The 25376-nt window shown below is 33.3% G+C and overlaps 2 protein-coding genes across 3 annotated transcripts; both read right to left on the reverse strand.

Annotated features, from left to right (window-relative positions):
• Positions 1 to 1065: 1065 nt before the first annotated feature.
• Positions 1066 to 2451, reverse strand: LOC142522024 (mitogen-activated protein kinase kinase kinase 18). The gene has a single exon (XM_075625200.1). The coding sequence runs from the start codon at positions 2389 to 2391 to the stop codon at positions 1066 to 1068; it is 1326 nt and encodes a 441-aa protein (XP_075481315.1). The 5' UTR covers positions 2392 to 2451.
• A 6353-nt stretch (positions 2452 to 8804) lies between these two features.
• LOC142522176 (uncharacterized) lies at positions 8805 to 23520 on the reverse strand. 2 transcript variants are annotated; one of them, XM_075625333.1, is made up of 23 exons: positions 23261 to 23520; positions 22605 to 22826; positions 22371 to 22401; positions 22134 to 22279; positions 20409 to 20568; positions 19688 to 19784; positions 18674 to 18843; positions 18085 to 18251; positions 16993 to 17181; positions 16802 to 16891; positions 16117 to 16197; positions 14531 to 14674; positions 14331 to 14413; positions 13246 to 13387; positions 13058 to 13141; positions 12179 to 12340; positions 11989 to 12076; positions 11231 to 11308; positions 10958 to 11024; positions 10779 to 10878; positions 9976 to 10092; positions 9822 to 9878; positions 8805 to 9138 (listed from the first exon to the last, which is right to left on the reverse strand). In XM_075625333.1, the coding sequence occupies exons 1-23, from the start codon at positions 23372 to 23374 to the stop codon at positions 9016 to 9018; spliced, it is 2712 nt and encodes a 903-aa protein (XP_075481448.1). In that variant the 5' UTR covers positions 23375 to 23520; the 3' UTR covers positions 8805 to 9015. The 2 variants fall into 2 exon arrangements, with proteins under 2 accessions (XP_075481448.1, XP_075481449.1); XM_075625334.1 differs by lacking the exons at positions 8805 to 9138; positions 9822 to 9878; positions 9976 to 10092; positions 10779 to 10878; positions 10958 to 11024 and adding an exon at positions 11041 to 11153.
• Positions 23521 to 25376: the final 1856 nt, after the last annotated feature.

Raw genomic sequence — 25376 nt, forward strand, 5'->3', positions numbered from 1 at the left:
AATTGGATATTGGATTCAGGAGTTGATCAGTACTTTGTCCTAAATCTTTGCTTGTTTGTTTCTAATTTTTGTTGCATGAATCTCCCACCTAATACAATGTTTACAAGTAGTGCCTTGTTCTTGTTTTTGCATAGCTAACATCCAACTGGCCTATCCAAACTTGCAAGGGATTGTTGGTTGGATTAGTTTCAATCAAAAAACTAGTTGACTTTCTTGGAGCAATCGGATTTAAACACTTGACCAAATCCTCATATTACATTACATTCTTAAAAAGTTAGTATGTGTTGACACCCAAACATTCTACGATTGCGTCATCTTTCACTCCTCAAACTCAAAGTCAACTCCACCGCCATGTGTGAAATGCAACGTCTGGTGGACAGGGCGGTGCTGATCTCTACTTCCACTCTACCAATATTTCAATAATTTTTTACTTGTCGTATTCGTTAGTTAGACCGTCAACACAAATATTATGTTTATCGAGTCAATATTGCTCATAAAAAAAAAAAATAAAATTATGTCGATATTATTACTTTTCAGTACAAGTATAGATCGAGTCGACTCGTCTCTCGAATATAGTTATGTAAGATTGCATCACATGAGATTTGCTAAAATTTTACTGACAAAAACTTGTGTGAGACGGTCTCACGAGTTGTGTTTTGTGAGACGGATCTCTTATTTGGGTCATCCATGAAAAAATATCATTTTTTATGCTAAGGGTATTGCTTTTATTGTGAATATCGGTAGGGTTGACCCGTATCACAGATAAATATTCGTGAGACCGTCTCACAAGATACCTACTCAATTTTACTATTTAATTAAAGTTGAGATTCATATACTAACTTCTAATTAATTTGAACTTTTATATAAAATTATAATTATACTCTCATTATAAAACTTTATTGATATCTTTGTTTTTTAATTCTGAATCCTATCTTTATTTATATTTTTATTTTTTTTAAATCCAAAATGGAGAGATGTGTTACATTATGTATATTCTTCATTTACAAAATTCGAATTTTTGGATAAATTTTCCCTTTTGTTGGTCACGTAAAGTTTATAAATTGATTAACTTTTTGTATTAAAACGATAAAGATAGAAGAAAAAGGTAAAAGTTGATAAAAAGGATTCCATTGAAATTCTCTCAAAAATGGCTGAAACATTTTTCTCAGTATCATCACTGCAAATGACTGGAACTGTATCGACACCATCAAGAATGCTATTTACAACGTTAAAACAATCGAACAATGAATCCTCAACGGCAATTGAGGTCTGAAAATCTTCATCGCGAACATCCGAAGACGTGTCGGATTCCGAAGCAATGGAGTCTTGTTCGGAATCTTGGTTCACTGATTCCAGACATTCTTCGATCTCTGCAGAATATCTCACCGTCACCCAATCGTCATCCTCGGCCGGCGCCCAATCTGGAAATTTAAGATTTGATGAAAAAGGCACGTCTGTAAACAGATCCTTGATCCTGTTCGCGGGAGATACCAAAGTAGAAGAAATGTTCGTTGCATTTCTTGAAGAATCAGATTCTTCCAGCGAATCCCAGAAGCCCTGATCCATGACACTGGTAGGAGATTTCCTGGTGAACTCCTCCCTGATTTCTCCACAACTTTCACCCAGAAAATCGTGCTGCAAAAGCTCAGCCGCCGTCCACCGCTCATTCCGATCCCTTGTCAAGCACTTGCTCAAGAAATCCTTTCCGTTGTCCGAAAACAAGGCCGGAATTTCCGGGACATCGCCTGAATTTGCGATTCTGTAGAGGGCCGATACAGGATCCTTCATCTCCGGCCAAGGATTAGACCCTGTGGCCATCTCAATCACTGTACAACCCAAAGACCATATATCAGCAGGAAAGCTTTGCTCTTCACCGCGAGCAACTTCCGGGGCCATGTAAGCCGGAGTTCCGGCGAACATTTCTTTCGAAAAGTTGCTTGATTCCACACGGTGTGCACACCCGAAATCAGCTATCTTCAACCCGCCATCTTCGCCAATCAATATGTTTTGCCCCTTGATGTCACGATGCACGATTCCATTCAGGTGAAGATAACTCAATCCCAGAAGAATCTGATGCGCGTAGAATTGAATCAATCGTCCGTCCAACGAACCACCCTGCCTAGCAATCTGCTCCGAGATCGTGCCGCCAGAGACATACTCCAAGAAAATATTGTAAACAGGTTTATGGTTCTCGAAAGTGGTACCAGAACCGAAGCATTTGACTACATAAGGAGAGGAAAGCTGAGAAATCAAAGAGTGCTCTTTCTGTAACAACATAGAAGAAGATAGATCGGCGGACTTAACCGCGAACAGCTCTCCGGCAACGGAGGTGGCAAGATACACCGCCGCAGAGGACCCTTTACCGATCGGAGGGCCCCTTGTCCAGTCCATAATCCACACAAGAGGGGGAAAGAGAGAGAGAGAATTGGTGAAGTGTGAAGCTTTTTTTGTTTTCTTGGTTTTGAATTGATGCTTGGGGTCGAACCATATATATACGCACTCGTGAATTCAAAACCAAGAAAACATGTGTGTATTTGAAGGAAAAACAAAACATTTGATTATTTTAATTAATTATTAATTAAATTAAAATTTCAAAACAAAATTAAATTTTTTGTAGCTCTAAAATTAATCCCACAAAATATTGATGCTTAAAACACGATAATATTTGAGAAATGGTTCGACTTTTAAAGTAAAAGTGATACTAATAAAATAAAATGCATTTAATTTATTTATGAGAGTTTTCGGTGAGAATCTTGATGGAGTATTCCTCCACGATACGAGGACGACGGCCATACACTTTTCGTTTCAGTTTCTTCTAATTTCTTTATTATTATTATTATTATTATTATTATTATTATTTTCATGACCAAGGAATATGCCGATGTTATCTGAGTTCATGTTGGGTTGTAAATTATATTGGACAAGTTTTTTATATAATATGTTTGTCGGAGAAAGTGTTGGTAGAAAGAATAAAACACATGATCATTCACCTTCTCTATCAAACCAGACACATGATGAGTTTATTATTATCACAAAACTCTTATGAAAACCGTCTCATAGAATAATTTTTTGAGATTCAATCTAACTCACGGAAAGATATTTATTTTCGAAAAAAATACTCTATTATTATATATAGAAGGTAAAATATAGTGACACGTGGCGCAAGGAATTGTAATAGAAGAGAATAGGCCGTCTGGCGCGTTGGCTTAGGTTGGCAACAATGAAATGCGGTCCACATGGAGACACACTGCCACAATACGGAGCTGTATTTTATTGATTTTTAAAAAAAAATAAAAAATAATAACATAATAAGTAAAATTTACCTCACAATTTTAATCTTATTCACTAATTTTAATTATAAAGTCTCATCTACATATAAAATAAAATAATATATGTTATTCTCCTCCGATTAAATTTGAAGGACACCGAGAAATTCAAGAACCAAACAAATCGATGTTCGTGTACCGAATAAAAAGCAGAATGATTTTAAACATGACAAAAACTTGTGTGACACAGTCTCACGGGTCGTATTTTGTGAGACAGATCTCTTATTGGAGTTATTCATGAAAAAGTATTACTTTTCATGCTAAGAGTATTACTTTTTATTGTGAATATCAGTAGGATTGACACGTCTCACAGATAAAGATTCGTGAGACCGTCTTACAAGAGATTTACTTTTTAAAATACTTAAAAACATTCAAACTGTTTCTCCAATTAATAAAAATGATAGAGAAAGTAATATATCTTTCTTTGTAATTTCGAGTTTTCGGGGAATTTTCAGGTTGATCGAGGTTACGATGACCAAAGACACCAAGTCAATTTTTATTAATTTTGCACGAAATTAATATGAAAATACTCAAAAAGAGTGCCGTGAGGAATACAAAATCTTGGAAATTCGAACGAAGGCCAAAAGCGCGGCGGATATGGGCCATAGACGGTCATCCACTTTTAAATTTAAATAAAAAAAACTAAAAATAATACATAATTAAATTTATAAGATTGTGACGTCACTCCTCATTCCACATCTTGCTTCAACTCATATTTAACATGGACCTCGATTAGGAATTTTGACTTCTCTCTGTTGGTAGAGTGCTCGCTAAAGCCTTTGCGACGACGGCTCACAATCGGAGATATAAAAGCATTTCGATGACATTAATCTGCATATCTGAATGTGCATAAAATTAATTTCATAGTGGTCATAAGTACATGAACAACACATGGAGTAATGCTATCTTATATTTTAATAAAACATATTTAATTGATCACTTAAATTCAAAATAAATATATGTGAAGATCGTCGTATAATCGATTGAACACGTGGTATTAAAACATAAGAGGATTGTTACTCCTGTTGTAACTTGTAGCATAAACTCAACAAAGTCTTACTCATGAGCATAATCCAAGATTTAATGTGTTTTCCCCCTTTAAGGGAAGGAGTTGATTTCAAGAAAAACTAATCATTTTTTAAAAAAAATTTAATCTTTATATTGTAAAAAAGTATATGTACAAGAAATTTCTTTATTTTGTTCACTACCAAACCAAAAATTAAAAAAAAAATTAAAAAAAATTCATCATTATTATTTTTTTTTTTTGTCAAATTTTCAGTGTTGATATTGGTATTTAAGTAGGAGTGCGTATGCGAATGATTGTATGGGTCACGATTTCATAATGATATATATTAAGGAAGAAGAAATCGCCGTAATAATGAGAATCTTTCGCATTGAGGGGGTTGGGATGGCAGTTGTGGTGGCAAAGTAGATGCATCGGCCAATCCTTTTTACTTTGAAAAAAGAGATTTGGCCACATTTATTATTAAAATACCCAATTAAATATGCCTTATTTATTATAGATTATATCTCACTCCATGTGATGTGATAAAGACAAGAATTCAAACATTAAAATGATGTTCCAACTAAAACAGTTACAAACAAAGGTGCATGGCAAATAGATTTAGCAACTAAATCAGAACGGATAAGTTAATTGAATCATTGGATTTTGAGATTGATTATGGAGTTTTGAGTACGAAACTATATTTGGCATTATATGGCTCAATAAAAACATAGTCATCGTGGCTCCTATGATTGATTGGTTGATATTTGAGATTTGATGGGGCGTTGTCGATATTATCATACGGATATTCCCTTATACTTGATTAAGGGCAGTGTGTCTGCTCGAACATTGATTTGATAGCGATTCGATTGATTATGATACACGATCAATGATGACTATTTGACCTGATGTATCCATGATATGCATGCATTACATATCATATGTCACTGTGTAGATACATCTTGTATTTATTATGGTTATTCCATGCGGAGCATTTGCTCTCCTCCCAACGGAAGCTGTTGTTGTCTTTGTGCGTTGATAACGATAGGTACTCCATGTTATCAGAAGAGCAGATATGGTACTTCTGGAGGGAGTCACATCTGAGTTGAGGTTGAGTAGTTTATCTCAATATATCGTCCCTTGGACTTTATTATATATTATTTTTAATTTTAATATTATAATCAGCAATTTTCGGATTTATTGTAAGGAAAATTTTACGTGTTTTCCGTTATAATTAATTAACTCTAATCAAATTGTATTATAATAATGATTAGGAGTGAAGAAGCTCACATAATGCAACGAAAACGAGTTGATCCATTCCTAGCATGGTTGTAAAAAACATTTAAAATGCAACATCAAAAGTTTGGCGTGAAAGTTTAAACGAAAGCGTTGGAAAGAATAACATAAAGCAAAGCAAGATGTTGCAACAACTCAACCCCTTCTTGGAAAGTAGATTCTGTCAGCTTAAAATATGCAACCGCCCCAACTCCATAGAAGGCGTTAGTTGACAGTTAAATCCTTGGTCCCTTAATGGTAGGCGGTGATACTAATGAAATGATTCATCTTTTCAATCTGTAATCCCCAAAATTGAGTGGCGTAACCAACAAGGTTAAAGTGTTTGTGTGTCTATATATATATATATATATATATACTTGCGATTATATACATGAGACACAGGTTCTTTTGTAGTTGTTCGTGGTAAAAATAAATCATTAAAAAAATTAAAATAATAAGATAAAGATATTTTTGTAATCTCAAAAGTTATATGTAACCAACATTCTGTTTAAACCTCATTGTACATTTAGCATAACTCTACATATATATATATGGGAAAAACTTGTGTGAGACGGTCTCACGAGTCGTATTTTGTGAAACTGATATCTTATTTGAGTCATCCATGACAAAATATTAATTTTTATGCTAAGAGTATTATTTTTATTGTGAATATCAGTAGGGTTGACATGTTTCACAGATAAGATTCGTGAGACCGTCTCACAAGAAACCTACCCTATATATATATACACACACACACCATATGTGTACTATAGTGTGCATATAAAAGAAGGGTAAAAGTGCATTGTATGATTTCAGACAATTAGGTTCATGACTTGAAGTGAAGGACAAGCAGTTTCAATTATTCTAGTCTTCTGACAGCCCTTTTCGACCATAATTAATCAATACCTTACCAAATATTTAAGGTCAAGTTTCAGATCAACCACCAAAGTAAGTCGACCTAATTTCTTGTTAGGTTTCTCATCAAACACCTGCAGCTTACAACATATATAAATTAAAACCAACAAACAAATCTTGCCAAATAAGAAACTTGGAAAAAAATTTGCTTTACAAATCTAATTATTTTCCTAACTTACAGCAAAATAGCGAAGATGGAACGCACAATTGGATCGTGAGTACGAGAGTTTTAACTCGAAATTTATCCCACAGTCGATTGTCTAAAAGTTCAAAATTCTTGTTATTCATTGTTCCTCTCTATTAGATTCATAGTGGTGAATTTTATTCTAAATCAGGTGAGAAAAGTTGAGGGATAACTATAAGCCACTTATACAACAATTTGTTAGCTATAATCCCGCAGGTAGCAAGACTCTCTGGGTTACTTCAAGTCACAATCTAAATACATAGGTGGCACGAAAGATAATCAAACACGGTAAAAGATTTCGGACCGAAAGACATGCTTTAGTTTATAACTTTCATGAAACATTCTTCTTAATACGTAAGGAATAAAATAATTGGTTCACTTTAAAATAAGCTTCATAGTATTTTTAAAATTAATAACCAACCAAACTTACGAAATAAATCGATTTTTTTTTTATTGAATTTTAAACGGTTACTGTTTGGGTTACGGAATGTTAACAGTCTTTATTTTGATGATATCAAAATTTGTTATCGTGTTGTCAACATATTTAATTAAGTGTTCAGTTGGTTGTTTTCAATTTTGAAGTGAAAAGTGGCTGAAATATAGTTTCAGCACAACTTAATTTCTGACTAGTTAAAAGTGTGATGATAATATATCATAGCTCTATGATGCAAATAAACGGCTGCCAAAACTACTGATCAGGAATCCCAATTACGCACGAATCATATCTCATGATAGCTCAGTTGGTTCGGAAGTTATCTAGGCAAAATATTAATCGCAAGAGCGAGCTGACGGAAACAAAAACATCAATCAGCTCAGTCTGACCATTTATGATGTTTTGATCATATCTCTCAGTTCGCTTAATGATTCGGTATGCGTTAAGAAGATAAGATAATTATATACAAATCATCTTCACAAGTCAAAGTCTGCATATGATCAGAAGAAGCTGATAAACCACTATGAACTTGTTGGTTGAGCACTGAATGAAGAATAAGTTTCAGATGGCCAATAGTCTGATCTGTCGAGCATATCTCTCTTATATAAACTCGGAGTTGAGTGATTCTTGACTCCACATAAAGCTAAAAGAAAGAGTTACAACTTTCATATTTATCATTTTACCCAAAAATCAATGAATCAATATTTATATTTAAAAGAAAAGAAAAGCTCGGCTTGATCAGTTTGACTTGGTTCAGCTCAAGTCAAACCAACAAATCGGACAAGATCAGACCAAGCTGCTGGTAGATCAGATCAGATCAGACCATCAAAACATCCCAATTTCGCAAAATGGCCAGAAATACGAATTTGACTGTTGCAATGTCAAAATTCCTACAAAATATTTCCAAACGATCATATTCTTATATCTAATGTCTCTATCATTATTGGATGTCATAAATACAACATATTAAATATTAAATACAAATTTTGAAAGACATCCTATATGAAGAATATTAGCTAGAACGAGAGCAAACACAGCAAAATCTTAATTGACATATTAGCGTAGTGAGAGTTTTTCTATTGTGTGTGATGATACATTTGAGAGATAAATATATTGTCATGGATTAAATCCTCAAACACAATCATTCACACATATACATGATATTTGAGCTTCAAATTTTAGTTGAGTTACTCTTCATACAAAAATATTAAATATTGTGTTTGTAGCCTTGATATAAGACATGTTAAACATTATTCGGATTGTGATGCTGCTGCTTATAATCGTTAGAGTGCTGGGAGTTTCAATCAGACAATGAATAAATCATAAATTAAAATGAGTTTATATAAAGAGTTGTATAAATCAATGTCTTCTAGGTTAAAGAAAAAATAACATAAGAGTTTTTAATCTCGAAATATACGTAAACAAATTTGTGTTTATTTATTATTACATTTAATTATTCCTATTGTTTTTAAAATGCATTGTTGAAATATTTTGTGTTATTCAAATAGCAAAATATATTACATACTAAATATTTGATAAAATACTTCAAATCAATAGATTTTTACGCATTCATCTTACATATCTTTTAAATGTTTTTTAAAATGTTTAATCGATTTTTATGGAAAATTATTTTGAGTGTCTTCCGTTTGATTTGAAAACAAAACTCGATTTAATTTATTGCTATTCAATATTTCAAAAATCGAGCTATTGTAACTCAATCTTTATCTCTCTATCGATCGTACCGGCCGCAAAAACTTAAAAGTTGCTAAAGGAAGTATGCTTTACAAATGGACATAAAAATGTCACACGGTAAATACACAAGTGCAAGGGACAAGTTACAGACATGCAACCATTTTACCCCGATGAAATGACTCTTGCGTTACAGAAATTGGCGCGACTCTAAAACCTTTAACGTAGACTGTAGATACTTATCTTCTGCACTCAAGCACTTCCTTGCAATTTTCACCAATGTGGTGCACTCTTTTACAGTTTCTTCACTTCTCTGTGGGTGCAGGAACACATTTAAAAAAACAATAATAATAAAGTAAAGACAAGCAGATCTATAATTCAATGCAAGGTGGAAAAAATGGAAATATGAACCATAAAACTAAGATGCCCGATTTTAAAGGTTCAATAGAGCTGTAACTGATGTAAATTTTACTAGGATCTCGAGTAAGCAAAACCTGACCGAATACCGTCCATAATTGTAGTAATAGAGCTGGAATTCAAAATTCAATCCAATCTGTTTGAGCATAAGTCGTAGCTAGAGTAAATGAATTGATTTGAACTTGGACAAACTTAAACTCAACTCACAATATGCTTTGAACTACGCTTGAGCTTGAAACTCTATTGTTACTTTTTTAAAAAAATCATAAATATTCATGATTAAACCAAAAATCACGTTCAGCTGACATCCAAATCAAATACTATTCGACTCAAATGTTTGCCTAATTCCAATATCATATATTATGGCTACGTCCTAAAGTATCAACAAAAACATCAGGAACTGGAGTTCCTTTAATTTAAAAGTTGCCTAAAACAGAAATCAAGCACTTGGCAAGTCCGGGCGGAACACTTTTCTCAATGAATAGAAAAGAACAAATTTTCTTGATAAAACTCACAGATCCCCAGAACAAATTTTTGTACCATTCCAATATAGAAATATCAACATAATTATTGACTTACCATGAAGGATAATGCTATACAGTTACAAGCCCCGAGTGCAGTTTTTCCTCGGACAACCTGAGACAGAATTTAAATTATGTTAAAAAAATCTGGTTCAGAAGTGAAGGGAATGATGGAAGTAAGAGATGCAGTAAAAGGGAGACAGAAAAAAGACCAGCTCAGGCTCTTGGAATACTATATGTGCAATGCCCTGCAGAAAAGAACCAGACAAAGACAGCAGTTCTAGAGGATAGGCTGGAACACCAAAAAATAATTGGTCGTTGCTCATTCGCTGTATAGATAGAAAAATTTCTTTCAATGGCAAATAAAAAAATTCAACCAATAAAATGTATGCAAACATATGTAAAATGTATTTAGAGTGTGCAATGAAAATTTATAAGGTAACTGGTTTGTCTATTTATATCAGAGATTTATAAGGTCTCTGGGTGGTCTATTTATATCAGAGATCCATTACTACTTCAAAAAAATTGTAGGGACTTCTGTACTCCGCTGTACATGCTAAGTTCCTATAAAATTTATTTCACTTCTTTTTAATCTTCTGTTTTTTCCTTCTATTTAGAATATTTCTATCACAATTTGCATTGTAACACAATGGATTGCTAAATTTTGTTAAGCTGCTCTAGTTATGAATTCGTATTTTCCTGATTTTACACAGACTACATTTACTTGAGGTAAGTATTTGATATACACGTTTAGGAATGAGTCTAAACTACTGAACAGACGCAGATTATTTTTGTGCAAGGGGTACTATCAGATTCGTCAACATAACTATTTCGGGTAACGGAGGTTTGACGCGGGTGATGCACTCAAGATCAGATCAGATTATTTATTACTTTCACAAATCAATTTCGAAGTAGGATGTTATTGTTAATTAAACAAGTCTAACCAAAGGTATTCAGCACATCAGAAGCACAAATTTTGATGCACAATCACATAGCTTTGACAACACATCGTTACCTCTAGGCTGACAGCGTGATACAAAAGTGGATTCTGAGATAATGCTGCGGACAAGAGAACAACTGCACATAAAACTTTGGCCTTCATTCTGGGCAATATCCTACAACATGGGAACAAATCATCACCAAAGAGAAAAATGGGTCCTGCAAGTTCGGTAAAGAATAAAAACAAAACATCACCATGACTTGGAATCCAGGAATGACAGTGCACGCTTAGGAATGGAGGCTACTCCTTGTTCAAGGCTCCCTTCATTAAGGAAACATCATCAGAAAATTTGAGAGAGAGAGAGAGAGAGGAAAATCCATAGCAGTTTCTCATTTCAGTAAGATCGGTATCAGCATAAATGCAGAATCGATCTGGGACTATCTTGTCATTCTACGACGTAGGTAAGTGACAATCTAATTTGTGGATAATTTAGAATAAATAAAAACGGAAGGGGAGAAAAAGCAAACCTGGGACCATCACCAAAATGCCACACAACTTGCATATTAAAGAGACAATCCAGTCTACATCTTCGTGCACCCGCAATCCTACAGGAAGAATCGACCCAATATTTATACTTCAATTTCTAGAAATCTGTAGAGTATGTAATAGAATATGCAAGAGATGTAGCATGAACAATCTTTTAAGCTGAAAATTATGTTAGTGATAAACAAGAAACGGCAGAAATATTGAATTTTGGTTATCATGTGCCCATTATACAAGCAATTAGGAAACGGGGTAAACTGCTAACATCAACATGTTCGTTTGTCTATCGTCCCAGATGCCAAAGAATGGAAGAGAACCACAAACACACACCAAAAGACACGAGAACATAGAACCAATAATTTCCCTTTCTGGTAGGTGCTGTGAGCCTAAGCTGACATCAACTTAATCATGGTAATTTAAGGTTAATTTCATGATGAACCTTATCATACATCAAGCAGTCGTCAACATTATATTGCTAATGGTACTTATAAAATATTTTCTCAACCCACGAACCTCCATTGGTTTCAAGGTTTTCATATTTTAGAAAATTAACAGTTAGAAGTCAAAGACATAATTCAGCTTCCATAGAGTCCTCTATTTCCTAATGACAGGCAATTACAAGCGAAAACAACTGTGTAAATCTGTTAAATTTATGGTTTTCCATGTAAGTGTTAGGTTATGCAAAATACTTTCAGAGCAACTATCAACTGCAGCGGAATCATGAAAGAAGTATTCGACTAACCATCAACTGAATGTACATTTTCCAAACAATTTATCGCTGCATCTAAAAGCTCATATGAATGAGAAACAAAACCACCCAATAATGCAACCTGATAAACAGAACAGATGAGATAAGCATATACTTCTACGATGAGATAAGCACGTATTTCTATAAATACAATATTTAACTGAATCCATAGTAGAAATTGCACCTCTGTGGTTTCAAGATATAAGCTCAACTGTCTTAGGTTAGAACAAATTGAAGGTATTGTAACTTCATTAAATGCTAGACATGATTTGACAAATTTGAGATCACAGTTAACATCTCTCATGGCTCTAACAGCTAAGTTATTGGTGGAATGAACAATCATCTCCTGCAATCCGAATATAGAAACCATAGATATTAGTGGAATTTATAAGTTCATTGTAAGAAGCGCAAATTCAAATAATCAACCTTGCGAAGAAAAACCAAGTCTACATGCTTACAGACATAAGAGTGATATCCACCAACATAAAAGCACTCCCAAGGCACCAACATTCAGAAGAAAGCATAATAGAGAAACAAGGAGGTAATCTCAATCAATATGTAAATAAATAAACGTGGGTACTAAAACCACGTGAAAACGAACATATACGCTGAATATGGTAGCCTCGTAGATCACAACTCGTTCGAAACAATTTCCAGCTTCCATGAAAAGGTCAACATAAATACAAGAAATGTAATCCACCTCAACAGCATGAGTTTGTTACAAAAACACGTAAACAAATTCATGATATTCTTCTAGTAGTTCAATTAAATTTATGAAAAAAGTGAAGCATTTCCCACTTCACGTGTACATCACAATTATTTAGTCCAACTAAAAATGCAAATTAAGAGGCATTTAAGACCAATTCATCGGAGTTGGGATTATCTATTATAAGTTACAATAACCTAATTGTTATAAATGGTCGAAGGTTGTGATAACATGACTGCTTTCCAATCATCAATAATTGTGTTAGTCAGTGACTAAATGACCCAACTCCAATCAGTTTTCATGCATAAATGATTAGCTTTAGTAATTGAATTCAATCAGAACTAAATAATGTGAAACCTGGAGTTCAGTAGTGCTAGCAAATGCTCCACGACATCGAGCAAGGAACCTTAAATGGCTTTCAACATCCATCTCAAAGTCCATCTGATGGTAAAAATCATGGAGAGGTGCCAAGAAAAATCATTAACATGTCATCAGACAACTTAATGGAACTCAAGATTACGGATTGCAATTGCAACTGAAGTTACCATGAACACAAAACGAGAAAGTACGTGAACTTTATGCTGATAATCATCCATTCTCATATTTAAGAAGTCCACACCATCATAAAAGGTTTGAGCAACTTCAAAGAGAACCTCAATGATTGTGGGATCTTGAATGCGACTGTTCCTGAAAAAGTTATTGGGGAAGCTCAGCAAGTTTATAAATATTAAACATACCAGAAAACTCTGTGATGCTTTATCTACCAAAACACAAAAAGGGGCTGCTGGAAAAAAAACAAATAAAAAAGAGTAGGCCCCTAACATCTAAAAGCAAAGTTTTATGGGAAAAAGGTGACCTGTCAATAATACTAAAAGATAGAATTAAAAATATGATATGTGCAGTTGAACGCTTCGTTTTATGAACTAGTGCCTAACCAATCATCTCAAACCTGATGTTTTCTTTAAATCATTATCAAATAAAATGCAGTCCTGTGCAGCTTAGGCTCAGAAAAGGCAACTGTTGGTAAAGAGAAGATAAAACAAATTTAATTACTTAAAGCTTTTTCCTCTTCCTCGTGGGGAAGAAACTCTCAGTTGAATTACTCTTACCCATTTATGACGAACTACCAACCCATGCCCTTCTTTTTACCATTCACTTTTGCATCTAAACTAGATGTATTGAATCCGATAGTTATCTAATGAAAAAAATTTCCGTTATCCAAAAGGGAAGGCCTGATGCATATAAAGAAGTTTCTTGACAGCTTGGTACTTCCAACACCATAATCACCAATAGAAATTCTTGTCAGCCTTACATGCGACGCCTCAAAATTCTTGATACAGCTTTCTGAGACAAGGTTAATACTTACAAGGGGAAATTCGACGACTTTTCTGTTGAACAATAGAAGATAATGAGAGAGAACAAATAGTACGAGTATATGTGGATTTACAATAACTTAACATCTTATTCAGTCAAATTTTTTATTAAAAAATCTTTAATCAAAATTAATTAATAAGCCAGGTTCTGTCATGAATCCGGAGAGCTGCACGTCACTTACTCAGGCTTCACTAAATTGATTGCTTTTAATTTAGAACATAAAAATCCATTGTCATGTTAATGGATGAAGCTGAACCTTGTTGCCATACTAAGTATGTGCATATTGATGGAGTTTCTTGAGCTTCCGTGCATCATATCTACAATATCAATAAAATGGGCCTAGAAAAGAAAAACTTTAATTAGTGACATACATTAACAGAAAACCTCAACATCTGTAACTTAATAGTTATCAATAACAACAGCTAATAGTATATTTTAACATTTTTTTAATCGCACCAGAGATAATATGCCCTCTATGTTGCCAAAATGGATAAGAAATTTCAACAAAATTGAATGAAGGGTCTCCATTGACGTTTCGCCAATCTCCTTTTCACGAGCATGTCCAAATATCCCATCCAAAACCAGTGTGGGGAATGTATCCTGCATATTGAATTAGTATTAATGTGGATTGGGCTTATTTCGGTCACCCAAATTACAAATTATAAAAATCATAAATTCCCGATTAAAAACCAAATGCAGGAACATTTTTTAAGTTTTTCCAAGAAGAATGATTTCAAAGATCAACCATCGGGATGATCAAGATTGGCACTTTGAGATGCAACATAGTCACAGTCAGCACTCAAAACCAAGAAGTAATACTGGGCTGTTGGCACATACGACTACTTATATCAAATTTTCATATGCAATAGGGGTAGGAAAGCTAATAGCAAAAGTCCATTTGATACGATTGATGGACAATACATTTCCAATCTTCAAATCTGGTATAAATGATTAAGCCTATGCGAACTAGAAAAAATATTCATGTACCACTCTTTTTTTTATTATAAGAAAATACATTTTATTAATAGATAAAGTTTTACAATACTAGCGGATGAGTAATCCGCACGAGGATAGGTATCACAACTTAGAAAGTACTATCCTACTAATTTCATGCCCATACATATTTCCAATCCCTAATCAAATCAGAAATAGACAAATGATTAAAGCCTTTAATAGTTATTGTCCAACTCGCAACTCTGAACTTGATATTCTCCCAGATTTCGTCCGCTGTCTCCGAAACCTCTTGAAATATTCTTTTTATTTCTCTCCAACCATATACCACTCAAATGTAAAAGGTGAATCACTTTCGAATTACTCCTTCCTTTTCTCTTTTCCCTCCAAATAAATTGTGTGAATAAGATTTATTCACATTCCCGTAACACACTATATAACTGGCTTATCTATGAACAACATGGGAAACTAAAGCTAGCTTTTGAAGGACTATTCCAAGAGACAATAAATTGTAATGGAAAACAACAAGTTCCTGTGTAAGTCGACATAGACTATAAACATCGAATGTTTCACACATCTCATAGTTTAAGATCTTAAGAGCCAATTTAGTATCAAAGCTAAAGCCCAGGACAAAGTCTGTGGTTTAAATCCCACTTCCACACATCTCTGACAGTGCAAGCAAGGCTTCATAAAGTGCATCCCCACACATTATGGAGATGTAAGCAACCACAAAACGAAAATATTGGATATCTCTACCACTTAATACTTTTAAATAGGTGGACATTTAATACAGATTTTCCCCAGTTTGTTTTGATTGGCAACAATAATATCTGTGCCCTACATCTGCCTGCAGAGAATAGAAAATATTTGTCTAGATACGACTAAATTTTCCATCAAATTACAAAAGTTTTGAGTTAGAAAATGCAGATTCAAATAAATCATCGCTATTCAGTAATTCTACCTAAACAAAGGACAAAGTCAACAACCAAATCAGTCTGACATACAAATACTTGAAAAAAGATTTTGCTTCAAGAACAATTTTCAGGATCTCCTATAGCAGTAAATTTTAATTTTTATGAAGCTAAAATTACTTGCTGACTCTCGAAGATAATCTCCAAAAAAGCATCTGTGACCATCAAGTACGCGTCAAGGCTGTCATAACATGAAAGCACCTGAAATTGCAGATGCAGATCAAAATTTTATGAAGTAAATCTTACAACAAGAAAGCAGAACATTCCAGTTGTGCTTATTAATGATGTAACGAAACATTTACATACTTGAAGTGTGCAAAATAGAGAAGGCAAGTGTGACGGCATACACACTGATAGAGACAACTTGACACACTTTTTCATGCTTTCAGTGCACTTGAGTCAATGTCTGATTGTGTGTGTCACATGGCTTGGAGTGGAGAGAGATCATGTAAATTTAACTGTATTACAACTGTAAGATCGAATAACATATGTTGCAGCATCTAATCAGAGAATAAATGTGGTACTACTTATGATAACAAATAAATACAAAAGGAGAAGAAAATTGTGTAATTGAAATGTGAGGAGTTTAGCCAATAAAATGACTGGACGTGGAATTCTAGGGGCAGAATCATAAGCATCTACATCTTGACAGATTTAAGAGACAGAAACTAGTAGTGGCAAGTAAAATGCCCAAACTGAGGCAAAGCCATTATACAGAAATATTAAAATCATATGATTAGATAAATATATTAATCCATTATACAATGAGAATTCTCGGAAGGAAATGGAAAAAAAAAATCTATACCTGGATAACTTTATCCACTACCAAATGAACCTTGTTCACTTCAGGTATCCTTTCACAAAGCCTAAATCCAAGTAATTTGAAATTTAAACACTGCATAATCACGAATTAATCTGAAAGGATCAAAAGTTTTGAAAGCGCAAAGAAACAGAACCAAGACTGCTGCTGCTGCATGCTCATATTAAGATGCTCACCTGATTATAAGAGCTATCATTGGTACATGATATGAGATGAAGTATCTCCAGTGCATTAATACAAGTAAATCCAATTGGAAGTTCCTTCAGTATATGATGGAGGATGATTGAGATGCACGTGCAATTCTCAAATGACATTGGTGGATTTATCGCCATTCCAATTGCCACAAGCATATTGCCAACTTCCACCTGAGATGAAATATTTCTTTTAAATCAATCAAAGCATCGCTGCAACAGTATAATGAACAGAAACTATTCCATGAGATATCACATATGATGGCAACCATTTCAAGGGGGCACTTATCACAGCAAACTCAACCTAGAGGCATCAACTGTGGAGAAAAGAGTTTCATATGTATGTGAATTCATAAGAATGACTTAACTGTAGCACAAAGATAAACGCCAGTACTAGCTTCATAATTGGAAACAAGACAGACAACCACATGATACGAGCAGGGAAAATCACACTTGAACAAGTACACAGATAACTGTTTGGCTGGTGCGCCATTAGGCCATAGTATGAAGCCCAAAGTTCCAGTCACAAGGTGAGAAGCCAAAATGTAGGAAGTGAAATAACGAGCAAACATACCAACACAACAAGCATATGCAGGCTATCCCACAGTTCAAAGACAGAAGATACTTCTCAACAGTTTTCGGATATCTTCTCCAAAATGGTTTGTGCAAACTTTGAGTCTTGCGAATCAAAATTTCTAATTATTGGAGTTTCTTTTTAGAGAAACATTGGATGAACCGGATTTTTCGAAAATAAAAGAATGGCAATCTACATGTTTCAATCTCATAGAGCCACTTTAAATCACTGCTCAGTCTATCTTAGATAAAGCCTCAAAACATATCCCAAAAAATGAGAGGATTGGTCAAAGACTAATACGATGTATATTCCTTTACAAAGTCATGACTCATGCCATAATAAAATGATCCAAAATTTATCACCATTATGTATCCTAATCTTTGCAAGAAACAATTGCTTGTGAAAAAAAGAAAAGGAAAAAGCCTTAACCAAGCAACATGTTAAACCTACTGTTGAAAAGGGACCAAAAATAAAGCAAAATGAGAACAACAAATATGACTAACCTGTTTTAGGTCCTTCAATAAGTATCGAATAATATACTCGATAGTCGGTTCAATCAGAGCAAAAGGATATGTACTGCTTCCGGAAATATTGTCATCTATGGCTTCTCTTGCTGACATGAGGCGCATTAATATCACTTGTAGATCATTTATACACATGATCAAATATCCTGCCACAAGATCCAGTATCCATTGCTTATTAGAAATGAAGAGTTTAAAAGTAAAATATACTACTTGAAACAATGTTACAGATATGAAGAGCGATACACAAGGAAGTTGGGTTGTAGCAGAGCATGAATTTTACAAACAAAACAAATGAAGTACAAGATACGACCAGGGTTTTCGATGAAATGATTCAATCCACGCGGTAGCCTTAACTACCTACAAAAAGATGTTAAGCCACAACAGTTAATTTTTCCCTAAAAGCACAAGGAATTTCCCAGATTTTGGCTTAATCGGCTTGCTTCAAAATCACCATCAAATAGAGAAATATTGGGTAGCTACTCGGAATAGTATAACACTATAAGACTAAAGACAAGCATATGGAAACAGTAGAGTCGGTACACTATGCATAGAGACCAAGAATTGTTACTTCTGTCATGTTTGGGTAGTTTTTGTGCACATTGAACCAAGTACAAGCGGCAGTAGGCTGATACCAATGGATCAGCAATGCCCCGAGTCATTGCAACCAAGCGTTGAAGGATTTCCTCAGAACTGTCAAGAAGGAAGCGCCAGCAAGGTAATATCGCAAGCTCCAAATAACTGGTTAAAGGGAATTAAAACACATTTATCAGGTATGCATATAAATGAAGAATCTAATGCATAGACACAAGGAGATATTAATCAAAATTTAATCACAAAAACTCCCAGACTGATCTGTCAATCTTAACAGTAGAGTGCTACAAAGTACAAACTGAAGAGAATACAAGGACACAAGAACAATCATTTAAAACAGGGCTTTAGCAATTTTCTATACTTTCAATTCTAAATTACTACTCCAAGATTCCACGAAAGATGTAGAATCTAGTGATAGATATGTAAGAACAAAGAGGTCCATGATTAAAATAAAATCAAACTAATGAAAATGCCATCAATCATGAAGATAGTGGAAATTCTTAAGTATATATTTTGAGGCGCTACACGAGTTCACAATAAAAATATGAGCCAAAATCAAGAGTTGGCACCAAACAGCCATCACAAAGTTCAACTAGAAAATAATAAGTGAAAACGGTTTTTACAGCCTCCATAGACTATTTCATCCAGTACCTTTTCATACAACTAGTACACATTCTATCACAACTTTGCAGAAAAAAAAATGTTAATAAGACCATCATTCATACATTGTTGGGAAAAAGCTCTAATGTGTGGAAAAAATAGGGCCCCGCTACAAACTCAATCCAACCTTTGTATAATATATCCACACTACCATGAGCATTCATAAGTTTCACAACCTTATACAGCATTGGAGTTGCTAGAAATTTTCGTACACAAAAAATAGTATGCAAGTAACAATTATAAAAACAAATAAGAAAGAAAGAAACGGTATGTACATCAAAATAATGACATATTATAACAAAAAGAAATGATGAGAGAGTTAAGACTTCACATGCGGGGAACAAGCTCACAAACGGAGCTGATTTTGAAGAACCAATTGTTGCAAGTCTCTTTGGCATCAAAGTACACATCCGCTGCTCGAAAATTATCTGCCACATGCCAAGAAGGTCAATAAAAGAGATTCAGGGTTTCAACGATTCAAACTGCCCCAGATCCAAATGAATATCAACTGGAAAACGACGTCTATGGGCCAAAAATTCAAATTCAAATTGTATAAAACCCTAAATTCATAATATCCAATTAATAATCTACAAACATAATTCACTGTAACCTTGTGTGTGTGTGTGTGTGTGTGTGTGATATATATATATATATATATTCGCATCATTTTGGATGAAAAAGTTGTCAAGTAACCATTTACAGTCCATAGCAATTATTGTGTGAAAACCATTTTGGTCAGTACTTGGCAAACTATTATATGGTGTCCTCTTCCCTTTACATAAAAAAATATGAAAGTTTGGCTTTATCGCACATTCAACAGCACAAGTTAAAGTATCAAATAAATATAAATGGCGCAAAGTTGGTGAATTTCCTTTCAGGCTAAACATGTTATAGGTAATAGCAGGATCTAAGCCGAATAGACTGTTAGAATGAATTTTAGTTAGCCTATATGACATATAGCATGCATAAGACCCTGGTTGAAGAGGCAAATAAATAGGAGAAGATTAGAGTACGCCAAACAATGAATAAATAAAATGCCTAGCGACTATAACCTGGTAAAGAGCAAACAAACTGTCCATCTTCATCAAACTCGGCTTTCTGCTTGATGCGGTTCCACACCAGATCACCCAGCATATCAATAACATCAGTTACTAGAACGAAGAGACTTGGATAACATTGGACCGCACATGTGTCTGATAAAAGCCTAACAACCTGCAAAAAACACTGTTCTTTCAAAGAAGCATAGTTCATACACAAAATTTACAATTTTTCATCAGGTTACAAATCTCGAGCCAACATTTGGTTGCAAAACAGAGTTGACCAATACACATCAGTGCCCGAGTATCAAATTGAAATCATCTAACTGCCTATCCACTCACGGATTTTAATAATTTACAATGCAGAGTCATGTCCGAGACTTTTTTCCAGTTTGATTCAACTTTAACTAAGATTGTCTTAATGCAAACAACCAAGTATTTTAAATAAAATCATTTAGATGGGGAGAAATTCTGATGGGCATATATAAAATATAAACCCATGCTCACACACAAATAGATCAAATGTTTCACAATTAGTTCCATTAGTAGAACATAAGCTAGTCAAATATTATACTCCGTCTATTGCCATCAAGCATTTGAATAATTATGTCAATTTAGAAAAATGCTGAAAAAATTAGGAAATTAGAAATACAAGGGACGTAATGATACTATTAAGGCTGCGTTTAGTTAGTGGGATGTGATTTTTTGTGGATAAATTATACTGAGACTATTAAATAATTTTATAGGATGTGGAATAATTATAGATAAGAAAAAAGATGTTTATTTTGATTTATCAATTTTGTGATTGATATTATGATTAAGTGACGAGTTACAATTTTGTCATTTGCTTATGATAAATATTATTATTTGTAGTTTGTGTTTGTAAAATTGGAATTGCGATTTTTATTGAAAAATGTAAATTATTAATTCACATGTGAGATATTTTCATTTACCAGAATTATTGATTATAAATATTATTTATTTTTTAAAAAATGGAAATTAATAAGTTGAGTATTTTTTACCCATTAATAAAGATAAGTCGGTGAAATACGATGCATCAAATGAAATGTATTAAATAATATCTTAAATTATTTGATCTTTTATTCATGTTTTATAATTTTTTCAAATGGGTTTTTCATATATTAATTTTTGGGAAGTAAATGGTATCATAATTTTTCTCAGTTGAAAAAAGTATTAGTTAAAAAATGATTATTTATCACATCTTTTATTTGTGATAAATCATCAAGTTTTAAAGTCTAAATTAGGTAAATACGGATCGACTTTATGAATTAGTATGGGGCATAAGAAAACAATTAAACATGTGATTGATAGGATTATTGGCGTAATCATATCATTATCATAGCAAGTAAAAACAAGTAAACAACCTAATAGAATGAGGACGATCAAGTCTCAAAGTTGAAATGAGAATTTAAAATTAATCCAGAACATGATTTTGTGGGATGCACCCGATAATAAATTTGAGCTACACTTTTTACGATCCTCGAAAGGTTTGCAAACTTCTGCTATTGTCAAAACTTCTAGATGCTTCCCGTCGAGATCTACTACAATAGTGGATAAGCATAGTTTTTATCTAGAGTTTGTGCCGAGAAATCAAATGACAAATCAGTGGCATTGTCTATAAAAGTTTTGACTCCCACAATAGTGAGGAAAAAATTATACTTAAGTCAATAATTCAAGGCTAAAGCCTGGAGAAGATTGAGACTAAAATCAACAAGTCACCTTAATTGACAATCTTAAAGATTTTATTCGATCATCTGCACACCAAGCCTGTTTGATTTCATTTTTGAGTGCGTGCAATCGAGAGACATACTCCTGCTGACTGACACCATTTGAATCTTCGACAATCCTTTGGTGATCGTACAATTCTACAAAATGTAAATCTTTAGGTGTCATCTCATTCACAAACTCTCTTATAATGCAACAACAAATATAAAAAGGACTGAAAATGAGTCGAACCTGGGTTACTCTTGGCATGCAAACTCGTCACCTGTTAGGATCAACATTAAGCAATGGATTAATGACTGCCACTCCAAAGTATGCTCAAGTCCTAAGAGTTGAACCTATATATTTTTGTAGAATAAATAAACCCAAAAAGTCATTTGATAGCTGCTGCTTAAATTTTTCAAAATGTCACAAAAAATGATAAAAAGGAGCCGTGATAAGCATGATAGATTTAAGAGAGATACCTACCATGGATATTGGAATTGTTTTTGAAAGAGGAAATTTCTGCATCAAACTTTTTTTAAAATAATTCCATTCCTTTACTCTCAACTGAGCAGAGATGTCACTGGTAAGTGTTTCCTCGGGATTAGTATATTCACGATGCACATCTTTGGCAGAAACTTCTATTTTTTCATCGGAAGCCCTGAGTGGATCAATGAAATCATCCTTTCCGCCGTTTGATTCTGCCTCCTGTACACTCCACCAACGTACAAAACTCAACTAATAGCAAAGGGCATGATTGACATGAAAGAATCCATCATAACAATACAGCATTAAACATGTACTCCTTATATTGATAGCTGTTTGAGAAAATTTTGAATCACATTTATATATATTGTTCTACCAAATCCGGACCTACCCCGACTCCAATCCTATAATAATCGATAAACCAATAAGAACAAATTCGATTATCTTTGCTCACTAGTTCCCACCGTTCCAAAATCCTGCGATCCATTCCATCCGCCTCGGACAGATAATCAGTCTCTACGAACTTCTAACACAGCGACATATTCTATCCTCCGGACACAAAACATAGTATTAATCGCATTCTGGACAGTATTCATCATATCCCTTGAAATAAATAGTGAAAAACAAGATTCGTCAAAAAATGAAGAACTACGAACCCGAATCTGCGAAGTGGAGGATGATGATAGGGGATGAAATTCAACACGCGTTCGAGGGAGCGAGTAGGCCTGCGCTTCAGCTCGATAGTGTCGATGTCTAAATTCCAGTCCCATCAGCTTCTGATTTTTAGGATTCGAAAAAGGTAGTGAATGAAGAAGTAATCTTCCACTTCATATAGCTTCTGCCGGCAACCGGGGAATACTTTTGCCACCCCCGAAGACCTTTTTTAGTTTAGCTCCCTATTACACTTTAACCGGTGTAATATTTTGTGTTACTATTACTATTATTTCACCCGTACTGTTCAAAAAATTTTATTTTATGGAATTTATGATTAAAATTAGTAAATATTAATTGTTGAATAATTATTTAAAATTATTGATGCAATATAGTGAATATATTTAAATTTATTATATCAAAACATTTATGTCATTTGAGGGTTGATAGCGGTCAAATGATGATAATATCGTTAAATTGACTTATTTATCTTGTTTAAGTAAAAATATTATTAATAAAAAGAATAGAACAAAGTATTTAAAAAATATATAATATTTTGTTTATCAGAATTTTAAGCAATAAATAAAATAATTTAAAATTCAAATTTTTTGTCTTTTATTAGATGAATAAATTTAAATTTAAAATTTAATTATTTTTTGGACATACTAAAAAAATTTATATTAAAATACATATATTAAAGTTCTATTAAGATGCGTAATAATAATAACAATTTAAGGACAATTAATCTACCAAAAATTCACGACATTTTTTTTTAAAAGTTTAAAACTTAGTATTATATTAAAATATTATATTTTATTTAGTATGATGTAGAGTAGTAAAAATCAAATATATAAAATAACATACAATTAATCGAAATTAAATATAATTATAAAATCAATGCTGATACTTAAATGTTGTTTATATTTATCAAGGAACATTAAATTTAAATTTAAATTTTAAAAAATAAATTGAAAAGAATTCACATTTAATTATCGCTTGATTATTCCATATATGTGTACCCTATAAAATAAAAAAATATAAATAATATCTCTAAATAAAAAATAAAATATATGAAAAAATAATAATAATATTTTGATAATGAAAAATACATTTTAAATTGAAATATATATTGTTTATACTTTAACCCTTATATTATGTGTTATCTGTGCTATCACACGAAATAAACCGAACAGTTTGCATTTCTCTTCAAATCGATTACAATGTCGAACAAGTGAATGAGAAGAACGTGAAAAATTCTTGGATCGCCAATCTCTATGAACATCGAAATTGTTACCGACGGTGTGGGTTGACTGCGAAGCCATTCTTGTCATAGTTTTTTTTTTTTTTGGTTATTTAAGTTCAATTATGTACATATTTCAGCTTCGTTTGGCATATTTAATCTCGTTTGAGCGTAGTTTTTGTAACTTTTGGTTTTTCTCTGACGGATTTGTTATGATGTAAAAACGAAAAAAAAATCCTTTTGATAGATTTTGGTTTAAATTTTTTTCAACATTTTTTGAAAGTTAGTTGTTGAGGATTTCAGTAGTAGTGATTTTGTGTGTCGATCTTGAAAATTTCAAAAATTTCGAACTTTTTCAAATTTTATCTCAACATTTTATGTGAGTACAATGGTTGATTCGCTTTCGATTAGTTCTCTATTTTTCTTCCCTTCCCACCCCACGTTTTGGTTAGTACAAATAAGATGAGGAAAACAACTAATTTTTCAGTGAAATGTCATGTTTGAACTCTATTGCATGATATTGCTTAAAAAATATATATTATTTTACTTTTAAAATGTATGAATTTGAAGATATTGTACAAGCACAACTTAGATATATTTGGGAACTAATTCATCAAGTGATATGATCATTGGTAGTTGTCAGCATAATGTGGAGTTGAACTTGACATTGGTAAATGATTCGTCTAGTTTAGTGGAGTAACTTTTGGGGTTGTCGACAAAGTGTGCAGAGATTAAGATTGAGAGAGTTTTTTTGCAATACATAGTTCCTTGTGAGAAAATATATGCTACTTTGTACGATGACGATGAAGTCACGCATTCAATTGTACAATCATGCGTACATAATTGATATGCGGGCTCTGAAAAGAAGCGGACTAATGTGA

Source organism: Primulina tabacum, chromosome 13 (assembly GCF_025594145.1).
Source record: "Primulina tabacum isolate GXHZ01 chromosome 13, ASM2559414v2, whole genome shotgun sequence".
Lineage (NCBI taxonomy): Eukaryota > Viridiplantae > Streptophyta > Magnoliopsida > Lamiales > Gesneriaceae > Primulina > Primulina tabacum.

Bases quoted from the DNA above. Each gene is read 5' to 3' on its own strand.
- LOC142522176 (XM_075625333.1), bottom strand. From the start codon at position 23,374: ATGGGACTGGAATTTAGACATCGACACTATCGAGCTGAAGCGCAGGCC. The intron at 14,414-14,530 runs GTGCGATTAAAA...TTTCTTTTCTAG, and splicing joins TAGAGGGCATATTATCTCTG to GCCCATTTTATTGATATTGT. The intron at 9,139-9,821 runs GTAAGTCAATAA...CTGCACCCACAG, and splicing joins GTATAGCATTATCCTTCATG to AGAAGTGAAGAAACTGTAAA.
- LOC142522024 (XM_075625200.1), bottom strand. From the start codon at position 2,391: ATGGACTGGACAAGGGGCCCTCCGATCGGTAAAGGGTCCTCTGCGGCG.